Below are 12,904 nucleotides of genomic sequence, written 5' to 3'. Positions count from 1 at the left end.
TCTACATGAGGCGGTGTCTTAAAAAAGCAGCCTCTGTCCTCAAAGACCTCCCCCCACCACCGAGGACACTCCCTCTTCACTCTGCTACCATCATGAAAAAGGTACAGGAGCCTAAAGATGAGCACTCAACAGCACAAGGACAGCTTCTTCCCTGGTGTCATCAGATTCCTGAATAATCAATGAACTAAAGACACTGCCTTACTTTTCGTACACTAATATTTTTAAAATTTTATTTATAGTAATGTTGTAGATGGTTATAATATGAATGTGTTCTCTATGATGCTGCCACAAAACATCAAATTTTATAACTTGTTCATGATCAATAAATGCCTATTGATCTTAGATGTGAATCTGCAGCGAATGAAGGGATGTGAATCATGAACAGGTAGAAGAGAGTTTGCTTATATTAATGTTCAATGCAGACATATTAGATTAATGAGTCAATTCCTGCACTGTATTCCAATGTATTGTGCAGTCTATCCAAAATATTCACCCTTAAATAAGGGAGTCTTAAAATAAAGGTGGCTGCTGAGATAATGCACACCAGAATTTGTTCTGAAAGTGTTCCTTTACTTCTAAAGTTACCCCTCGGTATTGGTGCAAGTTAAACATACTGTATTCTTGCTGATTAAAAAAGAGGGATGAAGGAAACAGACCAATTAACCAGCTACAGGTATTTAAAATTAAAATTTTAATGATACAGCATGGTAGAAGGCCCTTTTGGCCCTGTGCCATCCAAGGAGACCCAATTATCAGCTATCAGCATTTGCAAAGCTCTTCAGAATGTTTTGGGGGTATAATTCTGCAAATGCAAATTATTTGGATTTTTGAAGCACATTTGATAAACTGCCACACAATCAGCCATTGCACAAGATTAATCTCACTGGGTTGGATAGAAAGCAGGTGGTAGGAATAATAGATCATCTCGTGTTGAGAGGGTACAACTCGAAGACAGCGATGTGGATGGCCTCAGCCATTTAATACTGTATGATATTAAGATAGGGGGACTGGAGAGATATATTGTAATACATCCTAATTGGTTAGAAAGTGAGCAGCAAACAGAGAGACATTGAAGGATTAAGGAACTGGGACAGAAGCTGGCAAATGGAGTACAAATGGAAGAACTGTGAACATCTACCATGATCAGAACAGATAGAATCATGGGTTTTACAGTCTGCTCTGGAGACCTGCAAACAAGGCAGGCTTGGAAAATAATTATTCTCAATGCATAAGAAGCAGTGTTATTTCCTATCTTCACGAACTTGGAAGGATCATTGCAGTGTATGAATTTATATATTAAATTTCTCTTGGCACTTCTTTCCAAAGCCCCATAACTTACAGATTATAGAGTCAGGTGTAGAAATTTCATAGACATTAATTTTCAAGGAAGAGTGTAGGAGCCAAAGGTGTGTTTTCTTTCTTATTCTTGCTGGTTTGTCCATGGGCATTGGCAGTGTCCCGGGGTCTAAAGGCTGCACGCGTTCTCTTTCTTCCAGTGCACACTTTGATGGTTGGCGCTTGCGTGGGGGTTGGCGGGTTTGAGAGTCGTTAACCAGCATTGACTGGCATGGAGAGATAGAGACAAGGAGGCTGAGTCGGGCTCTGATATTTTCTGTTGACTGTCATCACATACGATCAACCTCACCATGTTTCATGGACATTACCACAGTCGTCATCACATTTTGTACAACAATCATGTCACGTTACGAGTCCTTTTGTGTTCATTAATAAAACAGTTTAAAAACGCGTCTGGACTTTGCTATGAATTTGTTCTATCGTGTCACAGTTAAGAGCCTACGTGGCCTCCAAGTGGCCTTTTCACGGACGATAGTCGCTACAGAGGAAAATGTCGTGTGGAATCGCTGCGTCACCTATTTAGTGTTACTGACCGAGGATGAGTTTAGAGGCAATTATTTTCAATAAACTTTCATAGTTGTCGCCATAAGCTGTAACTTTAAAAAAAAGATTTTTTGGCCAAAATCAAATTACATTTGGTGGCACCTTGCGACATGCAAATTGGCTGTTACCTCTTCCATTTCAAAAAGTCGTTGTTGGAAAAACAAAAACCCATAGGATTAATTTGACACTGGTGATGTGAATGCAAAATTTGCTTGTGACAGAAAGAAGAAAGTGGTGACAAACAATTATATGTTAGAGCATCGGGAATAGAAGTGTCTCTGAAGGGCTTGTATTGAGACCATTGCACCATTTGTTAAAATATTAATCGTCTCGAGTAGGATATACAGCACATAATTTCCAGTGTTGCTGTTGGTACGAAGTTCAGAAATGTAAGAGATAATGAGAGAAGATAAGAAAAGATTTCAGGAGGAGGTAAACTGATGGAAAAATGTGTGACAAATTGAACAATACTGAAAAATATAGTGAGAGCCACATTTTGATGGTAAAACAGTGAGATTTTGAAGAGGGGCAGGTGCAGATGTTCTCAGACACATGAATTGGTTAAAATGAAAAGTTGTAGCAAAAGCATGCAGGAAAAAGTTTAGGACTGAATTTTAACTGGTGTGTTTTGTTGAATTGAGTTATTAGTTTCAGGATCTTGCAGTCACGTACAAGCCCAGCGCTTGTCCCCATCCTTAATTGCATTTGCCAAGAAGATGGTGAGCAAGTGTCTTGAACCACTTCTGTTGGAGCTACCCTAATTATAAACCATGGAGGCTGTCTAATTTGCCATGGATATAATGAGCTTCTTTTTCCAGCATTAAGGCTGCCACTACCTCGTGCTTCGTGGCTGGAATCTATGAGAACCCCAATGTCAGTGCACATTTTTTGTAAAATACAGCATACAGGTGACAGACTTTGAGCTTGCATACAATCCACAAAGCTACTTTAAGTTGCAGGAGGAAATGTGGACAAGTACCTTTTAGTACTTCTTTAAAACATTAAACAAACATTACAGCATCTTACAGGCCTTCCATGTTGTGCCGAACCATATGAAAGTGCTAAACCCTTCCTACCCTATAACCCTCTACTTTCTTTTCATCCATGTCCCCATCTAATAGTTTTTTAAAGGCCCCTAATGTTTCAGCCTCAACCACCACTCCTGCGAAGACATTCTAGGCCTCAACAACTTTGTGTGTAAAAAAAACTTACCCCTGATTTCTCCCCTTTACTTCCCTCCCTTATCTTATACATGGGTCCTCTAGTGGTTGATATTCCCACCATAGGAAACGGGTATTGGCTGTCTGACCTATCTATGCCGCTCATAATTTTGTAGACCTCTCATCCTTCTACGTTCCAAAGAGAAAAGTCCCAGCTTTGCCAACCTTGCCTCATAAGACATGCCCTCCAATCCAGGCAACATCCTGGTAAATCTCCTCTGCACTCTCCTTAGCCTCCACATCCTTCCTATAATGAGGTGACCAGACGTGGACACAATACCCCAAATGTGGTCTCACCAGAGACTTATAAAGCTGCAACTTGACTTCTTTACACTTAAGGGTTAGGGGGGAAAAGTTTAGTCGTAACGTGAGAGGAAGCTTCTTCACTCAGAGAGTGGTGGCCGAGTGGAATGACCTTCCAGAAGAGATAGTTGCAGCAGGGTCAATTTTGTAATTTAAGGGAAGGTTGGATGAGTGCATGGATGTGAGGGGATTGGAGGGTTACGGACAGGGAGCAGGTAGGTGGGACGAGTGGAGTTCACTTAAATCAGTGCGGACTAGAGGGGCCGAGATTACCTGTTTCCGTACTGTAATTGTTATATGGTTGTATACACAATCCCCCATTAATGAAGCCCATGTAATCTCCCGTAGAGGTAATGCCCATAATGCTGGAAGTGTTCCAAGAAGATGAGGATAATAACTCACACAGATAATAACTACACCATCAGGGTGCTAAGATGGTTTCCTAAAGGTAATCCTCAGATTATTCAATGTAGAGTTTGCATCCCTCTCACGTTCCCCTTCACCCCATGTTCTGAAATGTTTCCACTCCCACGACCAATATGCCTGAAACTGGAAGTATCTAGTCAGACCTGAGGCACGTGAAAAATGTTTCTTTTAAAAGGATCTTACCTTTTCTTTGTTTAGTATTTTGATGGCCCGTTTGGTGTCTGTGGGAAGGTGCGTAGCTTGGATAACAACACCAAAACTGCCTTTTCCCAAACCTCGTTCAAACTGGTAGAGCAGCTGAAAAGTAATTGGAGAACACATTGTGATTCAGTATGGGGCAACACAATGGTGCCAAGAATATAATTAACATAATGGACCATAGAAATGAATACCCAATTTAATCAAAATCTCAATTGGCATTTGAGCAAACAATGAAAGTTATAATCTTTTCGTCCCTTGATAAAAGTGTTGTGCCCGGTTAACAACGAAGCTTTTGCTTCCTGAACACTTTTGTGTGTATTTTATGAATTTTGGGCAGATGATCATGAAAATCATTTAACATTTTTCTATCATGTACTTTCTTTTTTTAGACATAAACTATTTTTGTGATTTCCTGTCATATTTTAAGTCCATTTTAAGCATGCAAAACAAAGATCTGCAACATCTAATGGAAAATTCACTTTGTGCATTCGCACTTGGACTTCGTCCCTGCTGATCTTGGTGCAGGCAGTGACAAGCATGGCGAAAGGTTTCACCAAGACATTTTGACTGTGGAAAAGAAGTATCAGGGCAACTGGAATCCATCTGTACTGGCCGACTATTGTTGGACACTGAGATGAGAGGCATCAGATGCTGAGTACAAAATGAAAATATGTGACAAAACCTTTTTAGGTCAGTTGAACTAATGCAATGTGCCAGCATCATTATGTGATTAAACATGCTAAATTCAATTAAAGTTAATTCAACTTCCTATGCGACGCAGCAAATCTGAAATTGTCTTTGTGTTGAGCTTGAGGTTATATTTTCCATTTGTGTGGGAATGTCACTTTAAGAGAACACATTTAACAAAACCCTGCAGGCTTTGGAGTTTGACAGACAGGCTAAAGACAGTGTATTCCTAAATTGGATACATCGGAAGGGCCCTGGAAAACGCAGGTACAGAGACCATGTGACCAACAAGCTCCTTTTCCACTGGCACCCCAGTTTATTGGCCGTGCAGTGTCCTGGGATAGGAAGCTCTTTCTGCTGTTTCCACTGGGCCTCACTTAACTGGGTCACTAACTGCTTTTCCACTGAACACAATTCATCCCCAGGGATTGGAGTGTTCTACCTTCAACTGGAAATGGGTGACTTTCTGCTGTTCCTTTTCCACTGGTTTTATCAGCTCGCCAGCGTCAGCAAATGCCGGAGATATGAGTGGGGGTAGATGCCGGCGTTAAGACAGTTTTCCTTTACCAATGGACCCTGTCCCAGTAAATTCCAAGTTACTTCCTGGGACAGGATGCCAATGGAAAAGGGGCTACAGATTCAAGATACAGTACACAGTTTGCTCAGGGGCCATTTTAAGGAAGCAGTACTATGGAGCAGAGTTCTTGGAAGTAATACAGAACTGAAATGGCCTCAGGTGTGGTTATAGACAATTGCTCTGATTTCCCTAGGGAAATGAGTAGTGGCCATTTTAAGGAGACAGCATGGAGCAGTATCCTTTGATGGGATTCTGTGCTGAATATGGCCTTGAGTGGTGATAGGCAATTTGTCTGATTTCTCTGTGTTATACCCCTCAGTGACCAAGGAAGGTGAAAGTCACTGTCAATGGCTGACTCACGGAAAGGGTTTGTGGAAGCTTTGAGAATCACTCACTTCATGTCCCTTGCACCAAGGAAAAGGGAAGTTTTGGTTGTCACTCGTCCAAAACAGACATTTGTCTGGAAGCATCTCAACAAGGATTTTGTGAGTTAATAAACAGTCTGTCACCCCAGTCTCTCCCACCTACTTCGTGAACTTCTTTGCATCCATTTAAAGCGGGCATGTGTCATCCCTTTAAAGCCTGCGTGTGGCATCTCTCTAAAACCTGCGTCTGGCATCCCTCTAAAGCCTGCGTGAAGCTTTGATTTAAAACCTGCCTGTCGACATTGGATTTTCTGAGACTGAAGGTTGAATTACCTTTCCAGAATTAGGCCCGAGCTGTAGTGGAAAAGGGATTCCACACACACACACACCCCACACAAAAGTAATTTAGGGTTAAGTGTACATCAGTTTACATAAGGGCAGATAAATTAGACTATTGTTAATTAATAATTAAAAATATTATTTTAAATATAACACTGGGCCAATTTGTATTGCTGCTGCCTTGTACGTAACAAAAGCATAGTCCTCAATTTTTCTTCGGGAAAGAAACCTTGTGGTAAAGAAGATATTGTCCAGTGAGACCAGAGGACATGAAAGGTGAGGGCCAGTGGGTACATTTAAAGGAGACGTGTGTTGTGAATTGTTTTATTCACAGAGAGTGGTAGCCGCTCTGAATGGATTGCCAGTAGTAGAAGTGAAAACAGTGGCATTTAAGATATACTTGAATACACAGGGAATAGAGAAATATCCATCAGGTGCAAGCAGCAAAGGTTTAGTTTAAATTGGGCATCATGTTCAGTACAGGAATCAGGAGCCAAAGGGCCTGATCTGCTGTGTACTGTCCTATGTTCTATGTAGTCATGAGTTGAGTGAGCACAATATCCTTTGAAAGAGGTTGGAAGCAAATACAGAATAAAGTCATGCATCGTTTTCAATCAACAGACAAGAGTGATGGGTCAATGGCTGTCAAAGTGCTGTCACGGCAAGTGTTGGCAAGGGAAGTGTGGAGAGAATGACAAATATTGAAAAGAACATATGACTGTATGAAGCCTATCTCACCTTTGTGACATCTCTTGGTTTCCCATATACAGATATTGCATCTTATAAGAAAGGTTGGATTGTTTACAGGTGATATTACTGATTCTCAAGTGTGTGAGAAATTGGACTGATTATGTATATTCACGGTATTTTTTTAATATCTTGTACTATAAACTATGGTGGACACCACTTCCAAATTTCTTCAGCATTAACTAACATGAAATCAACTTTATTGCTATAACCAACACAGGGGTATTTGTGAATTCAATTCTAAATGCAACTCTCTCGCAGGGCAACATCATTCTGAGGCACGAAGACAGAATGCGGTAATAAATGGTCCACGTTCAAACAGGAGATTCTGGCATTCAATACATGACGTGCAGTGGATCAGTTGCCACGGTGCCATTAATAAAGTTCATAAATTGTGGGTAGATATGAGCATAGCAAGCTATGTGCTTAAAAGGCTGAGGACCCGGTGATATCTGTCTCTGAGGGTGATGTGGGAACATCATTCAAGAGGTTGAGTCCTCACAAGGCATTAGGCCCTGTCGGCGTACCTGGCTGGATACTGAAAATCTGCACAGAGCAATGAGCCGGAGTGTTCACGGACATTTTCAACCTCTTACTCCGGCAGTCAGAGCTTCTCACCTGCTTCAAAAGGTCATCAATCATCTCAGTACCCAAGAAGACCAGTGTGAGCTGCCTCAATGCCTTCTGTGATGAAATGCTTTGAGAGGCTGGTCATGGCCAGAATTAACAAGTACCTAAGCAAAGATCTGGATGCACTGTAATTCGCCTATCGTACAATCGCTCCACAGCAGATGCAATATCGCTGGTTCTCCACTCAGCTCTGGATCACCTTGAAAACTGCAATTCATACATAAGGTTGCTCTTCAACCTCTACAGCCTTCAACACCATTATTCCCTCAGTGCTGGTCAAGAACCTACAAACTCTAGGCCTCTGTACCCCACTCTGCAACTGGATCCTTGGCTTTCTCATTGAATGACCACAGTCAGTATGAATTGGAAACAACGTCTCCTCTTCACTGATTAGCAACACAGATACACCACAAGGATGCATGCTTAGACCACTGCTCTACTCATTATACACCCATGACTGTGTGGTCAGGACAATTCCAATGATATCTACAAGTTTACCGATGACACCACAGTTGTTGGCAGAATCACAAACAGCAATGGGAGGTAGATCAACTCGTTGAATGGTGTAACATCAACAACCTTGCTCTCAACATCAGCAAAACCAAAGAGATGATTGTGGATTTCAAAAGGAAGTCAGGGGAACACGATCCAGTCTTCATCAAAGGTTCAGTAGTGGAGAGTGTCAAGAACTTCAAATTTCTGGGTGTGAACATCTCCAAAGATCTGTCCTGGAGTCTCCAACTTGATGTAATCACAAAGAAGGCCTGGCAGTGGCTATACTTGTGAAGTGTCTGAGGAGATTCAGTCTGTCACTGAATATTCTCGTAAACTTATACAGGTGTACCTTGGAGAGAATTCTGGCTGGTCGCATCACTATCAGCTATGGAGACACCAATTCTCAGGATAAGAATAAACTCCAGAGGGTTATTAATTCAGCCTGCGACATCACAAGCACCAGACTTCTCTCCATCGAGAACATCTACAAGCGACGGTGTATTAAAAATGTAGCCTCTATCCTCAAGGACCCCCACCACCCAGGCCATGCCCTCTCCACCTCCGATCCTCCAGTCATCACTGGGTCATACACCTCTGGTTTTCCTCTGCTAAAGTGTGCAAGCAGCTCATTGGTCTTAGTGACATTGAGTGGGGGAATGTTGTTGCTGGTACACTATTCAACCAAGTTTTACAGTCCCTCCTGTCTGGAGGGAAATTGCACTTTTGCAACTCAGGAATTTAAATTCAATTAATTAAATAAAATTGTAATTATAAAGCTAGAGTTGGTAAATATGACTATGAGACTACTGCCATGTAGTTGAAAGCCTGTTTGGTTCATTTTCCCTTAGGGACGGAAATCTGAAAACCTTGTTCAGGCAGGCCTTTACATAATCCAGGCCCATATTCCCATGTTTGATTTTGTACCATTGTGAGATATACATTTATCTCCACCTGCAATGGAAATCAAAAGTAACATAAAACCATATGGAGACTCCAGGACAGATCTTCGGAGATGTTCACACACAGAAATTTGAAGTTCTTGACACTCTCCACTACTGAACCTTTGATGAAGACTGGATCGTGTTCCCCTGACTTCCTCTTGAAATCCACAATCATCTCCTTGGTTTTGCTGATGTTGAAAGCAAGATTGTTGTTGTTACACTATTCAACCAGTTCATCTACCTCCCATTGCCGTTTGTGATTCTGCCAACAACTGTGGTGTCATCAGTAAACTTGTAGATATCATTGGAATTGTCCTGACCACACAGTCATGGGTGTATAATGAGTAGAGCAGTGGTTTAAGCACGCATCCTTGTGGTGCACCTGTGTTGCTAATCCTTGACCCAGGTGCTCGACACAACAAATCACTTCAATGCTGCAAGTTCTTCCTCACCTCCATCTAAGGTTTTGTGCCAAAGATTATCTCAGAAACTAGTCAAGCAGCAGCTTAATGTAACTCATGTTCACAAGATCACACCTACACCACATGTCTTTGAGTGTGACCTTCCAACAGTCATGATCAATCCTCCAAGGGTAATATCAAAGTGGTGGACAGAAAGGAGGGATTGCTCATGGGACCCTACACCTCACAAAGTCAGAAGCAGAAGGTGCTCAAGATCCAGAAAAAACCCTGGCACCCCTGCCATGCCATGTGCGGCACTTAGAATATTCACTCAGATAATATGCCACAGTTTCTACAAAAGTATTTCCCCATCTGCAATCTCTTCCAATGCATGTGGGATGTTCTTCAAGTCACAAGCCATCTAAATACAGAAAGATTTTGCCATTCCTTCACTCTTGATGCGTTTCATGATACATTACCCAATGGAAATGTACCTTCACTAATTGAACTGCAGAAACTGAAGATTAAGGAGCGTTGGGAACCGTGACCTTAGCAGCAACATCAGCACGCCAGGAATTAAATAAAAAGAATTTAATCGCCAAGCCAATGAGTTTTCAATGCAAGCTCAGAAAAAAAAATGCACTAATACAACATTCCCATCTTCTCCATTCCAACCATCATTCTGGCTTGTCCAAATGAAATTATAATTTTAATTATGTTAAATGGTAAATTAATGAACAGCCTTGTACTTTTCATATCCATCCCCTGAAGAAATGTGGAAATCAATTTCAGTTCACTTTGGATCTCGCCAATTATCAGAGCAAGGATCCTTCCTTCCTGTCAATCAGAACCATACATGCACATGCCCCGGACAAGAGGAGCTCTGAGTAAGCTGCTCACGTGGTTCATCAGGCTGCAATTTCTTTGGTGGAGAAATTGAGGAAACATCTTTAGCTGGAAACGGATTTTTATTTGAATTTATTGACCACGGAATTAAATGTAAATAGACCACAAGAAGGGCAGTAAAAGAAAATCACTTGATGTTCCCAATGGAAAGCAACACTAATTGAGATCAGCTGACTCTGGGTACACATCCACGCCTGCATCTTTTACCATATGACCTCTGCCCCACCGTCTCACTTCCATTATTGGTTTCTGCTTTGATGTACTGCCTTCCCAGGCCAATTCGAAAGCAGTAGGAGGACTTTTCCTTGTCAATTCGTTGATAACTATGAGTCTTACAGCTCTCTTATCCTTTGTTCAACGCTTCCAGTTAGAATGTTCAGATGTATAACAGAAATCCCCCACTCTGTAATATCTATCTCCATCAAATTTTTGAAAGCTTTCAGCATTTTCCAGAAGATTAATCTTTAATTCTTGCATGTTCAAGGGCAAACATCCCAGCCTTCTTTTTATTCATTTGAATTACTCTCCATAATTCGGTGTGCGTGCAGAAACCAGTGGAAATACTGAGTCATGAAATCGCCCCATTTCCCTTGCTCTGTCAATTAAACTTTCTTTCAATGCGAGAGAAGCAGATGGAACATTAAAGTATTTTGAAGTCCGTGACGTTAACTGTGTTCCTTTTCATGAAAGCAATTGATCCCTTCTTCGAATTAGTCAACTGCCACTTCCTTTTCATTTAACTCAGATTATGAATTTGAACATTTTTGTTGACAAATGATGTTCGAATAACTAATGTTTTCCATTTAATCAATCCATCTCCCTGAGCAAGGACCATTACATCAGCTACACTCCTCTCAGAAGGGCACTGTACTTGTGGAGTATTGATTGACTGAAAGCATAGCTTCTGCCTTTGATGCCCTCCAAGTGGTGGTGTGATCATGCATTTGTACTGCTCATTTGGTCAGGGCAGATACCTCTGCTGTCAGCTTTTGTTGCTTTGGAGCCCAGTGCTGAGATAATCATTTGTCATCTTCTATTCCCTCCCCACTCCAACCTCCAAAAAGCAAGGTTTAATTTATCAAGTTAATGCAAAAAGATTCATGCTAGTCCAGCCACTCAACAATTCTTAAGTGACCTCTTGTACAAGGCCATCATCTGCTTTATATTTTAGCGATGATGTAAATTTTACACAACATTACACCAAAGTGGTCACTTTCTGAGTATTAAAACCATAGAAAATTACAGCACAGAAACAGGTCCCTTTGGCCCCTCTAGTCTGTGCCAAATCATTTTTTTTTTGCCTAGTCCCACTGACCTGTACTCAGTCCATAACCATCCATACACCTATCCAAATTTCTCTTAAATGTTCAAATTGAGTCCACATTCACCACTTCAGCTGGCAGCTTGTTCCACACTCTGTAAGGTAAAACATCATGAGATGGGAATGTGCAGGGAGTTACCCTGTACAGGGCAGTAACAAGAAGGGGAGGTGTCCTTGTACTCCTGTTAGGTAAAACATCATGAGATGGGAATGTACAGGGCTGTAACAAGATGTAAATGCATCCTTGTACTTACAAGATAAGAGAGACATTGATGGATTGAGAGGCAGGAAGCTAGCAAGGAAAGGATAGCAACAGTTTTAGTCATTGGACAAGTAATGATATGATGATGTTCTAAGCACATATCCAAGGGTATAAAAAATCACCATTTTGCTGATAACGGCAGAATGCATTCTCCGACTAACTTTGTTAGTCGCAAGTGTTACAATCCGGTAATAAAGAACAAAGAACCCTGATTTCGACTCAGCCTGGTGTTTGTCTCACTCATTCATGAACAAAGCAGACCTAACAACTCCCACCACTCTCTGCGTGAAGAAGTTCCCCCTCATATTCCCCCTAAACTTTTCTCCTTTCACCCTTAACCCATGTCCTCTGGTTTGTATCTCACCTGCCCTCAGTGAAAAAAGCCTACTACATCTATCCCCCTCATAACTTTAAATACCTCTCTCAAATCTCCCCTTATTCTTCTATGCTCCAGGGAATAAAGTCTTAAACTGCTTTATTTTCCCTGTAGCTCAGTTCCTGAAGTCCGGGCAACATCCTAGCAAATCTTCTCTGTACTATTTCTATTTTATTGATATCTTTCCTATAGTTAGGTGACTGAAACTGCACACAATACTCCAAACTTGGCCTCACCAATATCTTACACAACTTTGTCATAACATCCCAACTCCTACACTCAGTACTTTGATTTATGAAGGCCAGTATGCCAAAAGCTCTCTTTACATCTCTATCCACCTGTGATGCCACTTTCAGTGCCATACCATTTACCATGTATGTCCTTTTTTGGTTTGCCTTTCCAAAAATGCAACACATCACACTTGTCTGCATTAAATTCCATCTGACATTTTTTTCAGCTGGTCCAGATCCCTCTGTAAGCTTGGAAAACTTATTGAGAATGTCATCTGCAAATTTGCTGACCTAATTTCCCACATTATCATCCAGATCATTGATATAGATGACAACAACAATGGTCCCAGCACCAATCCCTGAGGCACACCACTAGTCACAGGCCTCAAGTCTGAGAAGCAATCATCCTCCACTACTCTCTGGCTTCTCCCTTCCAGCCATTGTTCAATCCAGTTCACAACTTAACCATGAATACTAAGTGTCTGAACCTTCCCGTCTAACCTCTCTTGTGGGGCCTTGTCAAAAGCCTTACTAAAGTCCATGTACACAACATCCACAGCCTTTTCTTCATCAACTTT

The 12,904-nt window shown here is 41.4% G+C and overlaps 1 protein-coding gene across 1 annotated transcript in view; it reads right to left on the bottom strand.

Annotated features, from left to right (window-relative positions):
* The window catches only part of LOC138748016 (serine/threonine-protein kinase 33-like), a 44,430-nt gene extending 37,024 nt beyond the window's left edge, over positions 1 to 7,406 (bottom strand). The window contains exons 1-3 of the mRNA XM_069907715.1: positions 7,267 to 7,406; positions 5,304 to 5,367; positions 4,032 to 4,145 (exon numbers count right to left, since the gene is read on the bottom strand). Of these exons, the coding sequence (XP_069763816.1) occupies positions 4,032 to 4,145; positions 5,304 to 5,367; positions 7,267 to 7,406 (318 nt within the window). The remainder of the gene's footprint in view (positions 1 to 4,031; positions 4,146 to 5,303; positions 5,368 to 7,266) is intronic.
* Between the last annotated feature and the right edge of the window lie 5,498 nt (positions 7,407 to 12,904).

The sequence above is a fragment of the Narcine bancroftii genome, chromosome 13 (assembly GCF_036971445.1).
Source record: "Narcine bancroftii isolate sNarBan1 chromosome 13, sNarBan1.hap1, whole genome shotgun sequence".
In the NCBI taxonomy this organism is placed as follows: Eukaryota; Metazoa; Chordata; class Chondrichthyes; order Torpediniformes; family Narcinidae; genus Narcine; species Narcine bancroftii.
Note: the sequence above shows the minus strand (reverse complement) of the source record. Positions and strands in the feature narration are given on the sequence as shown.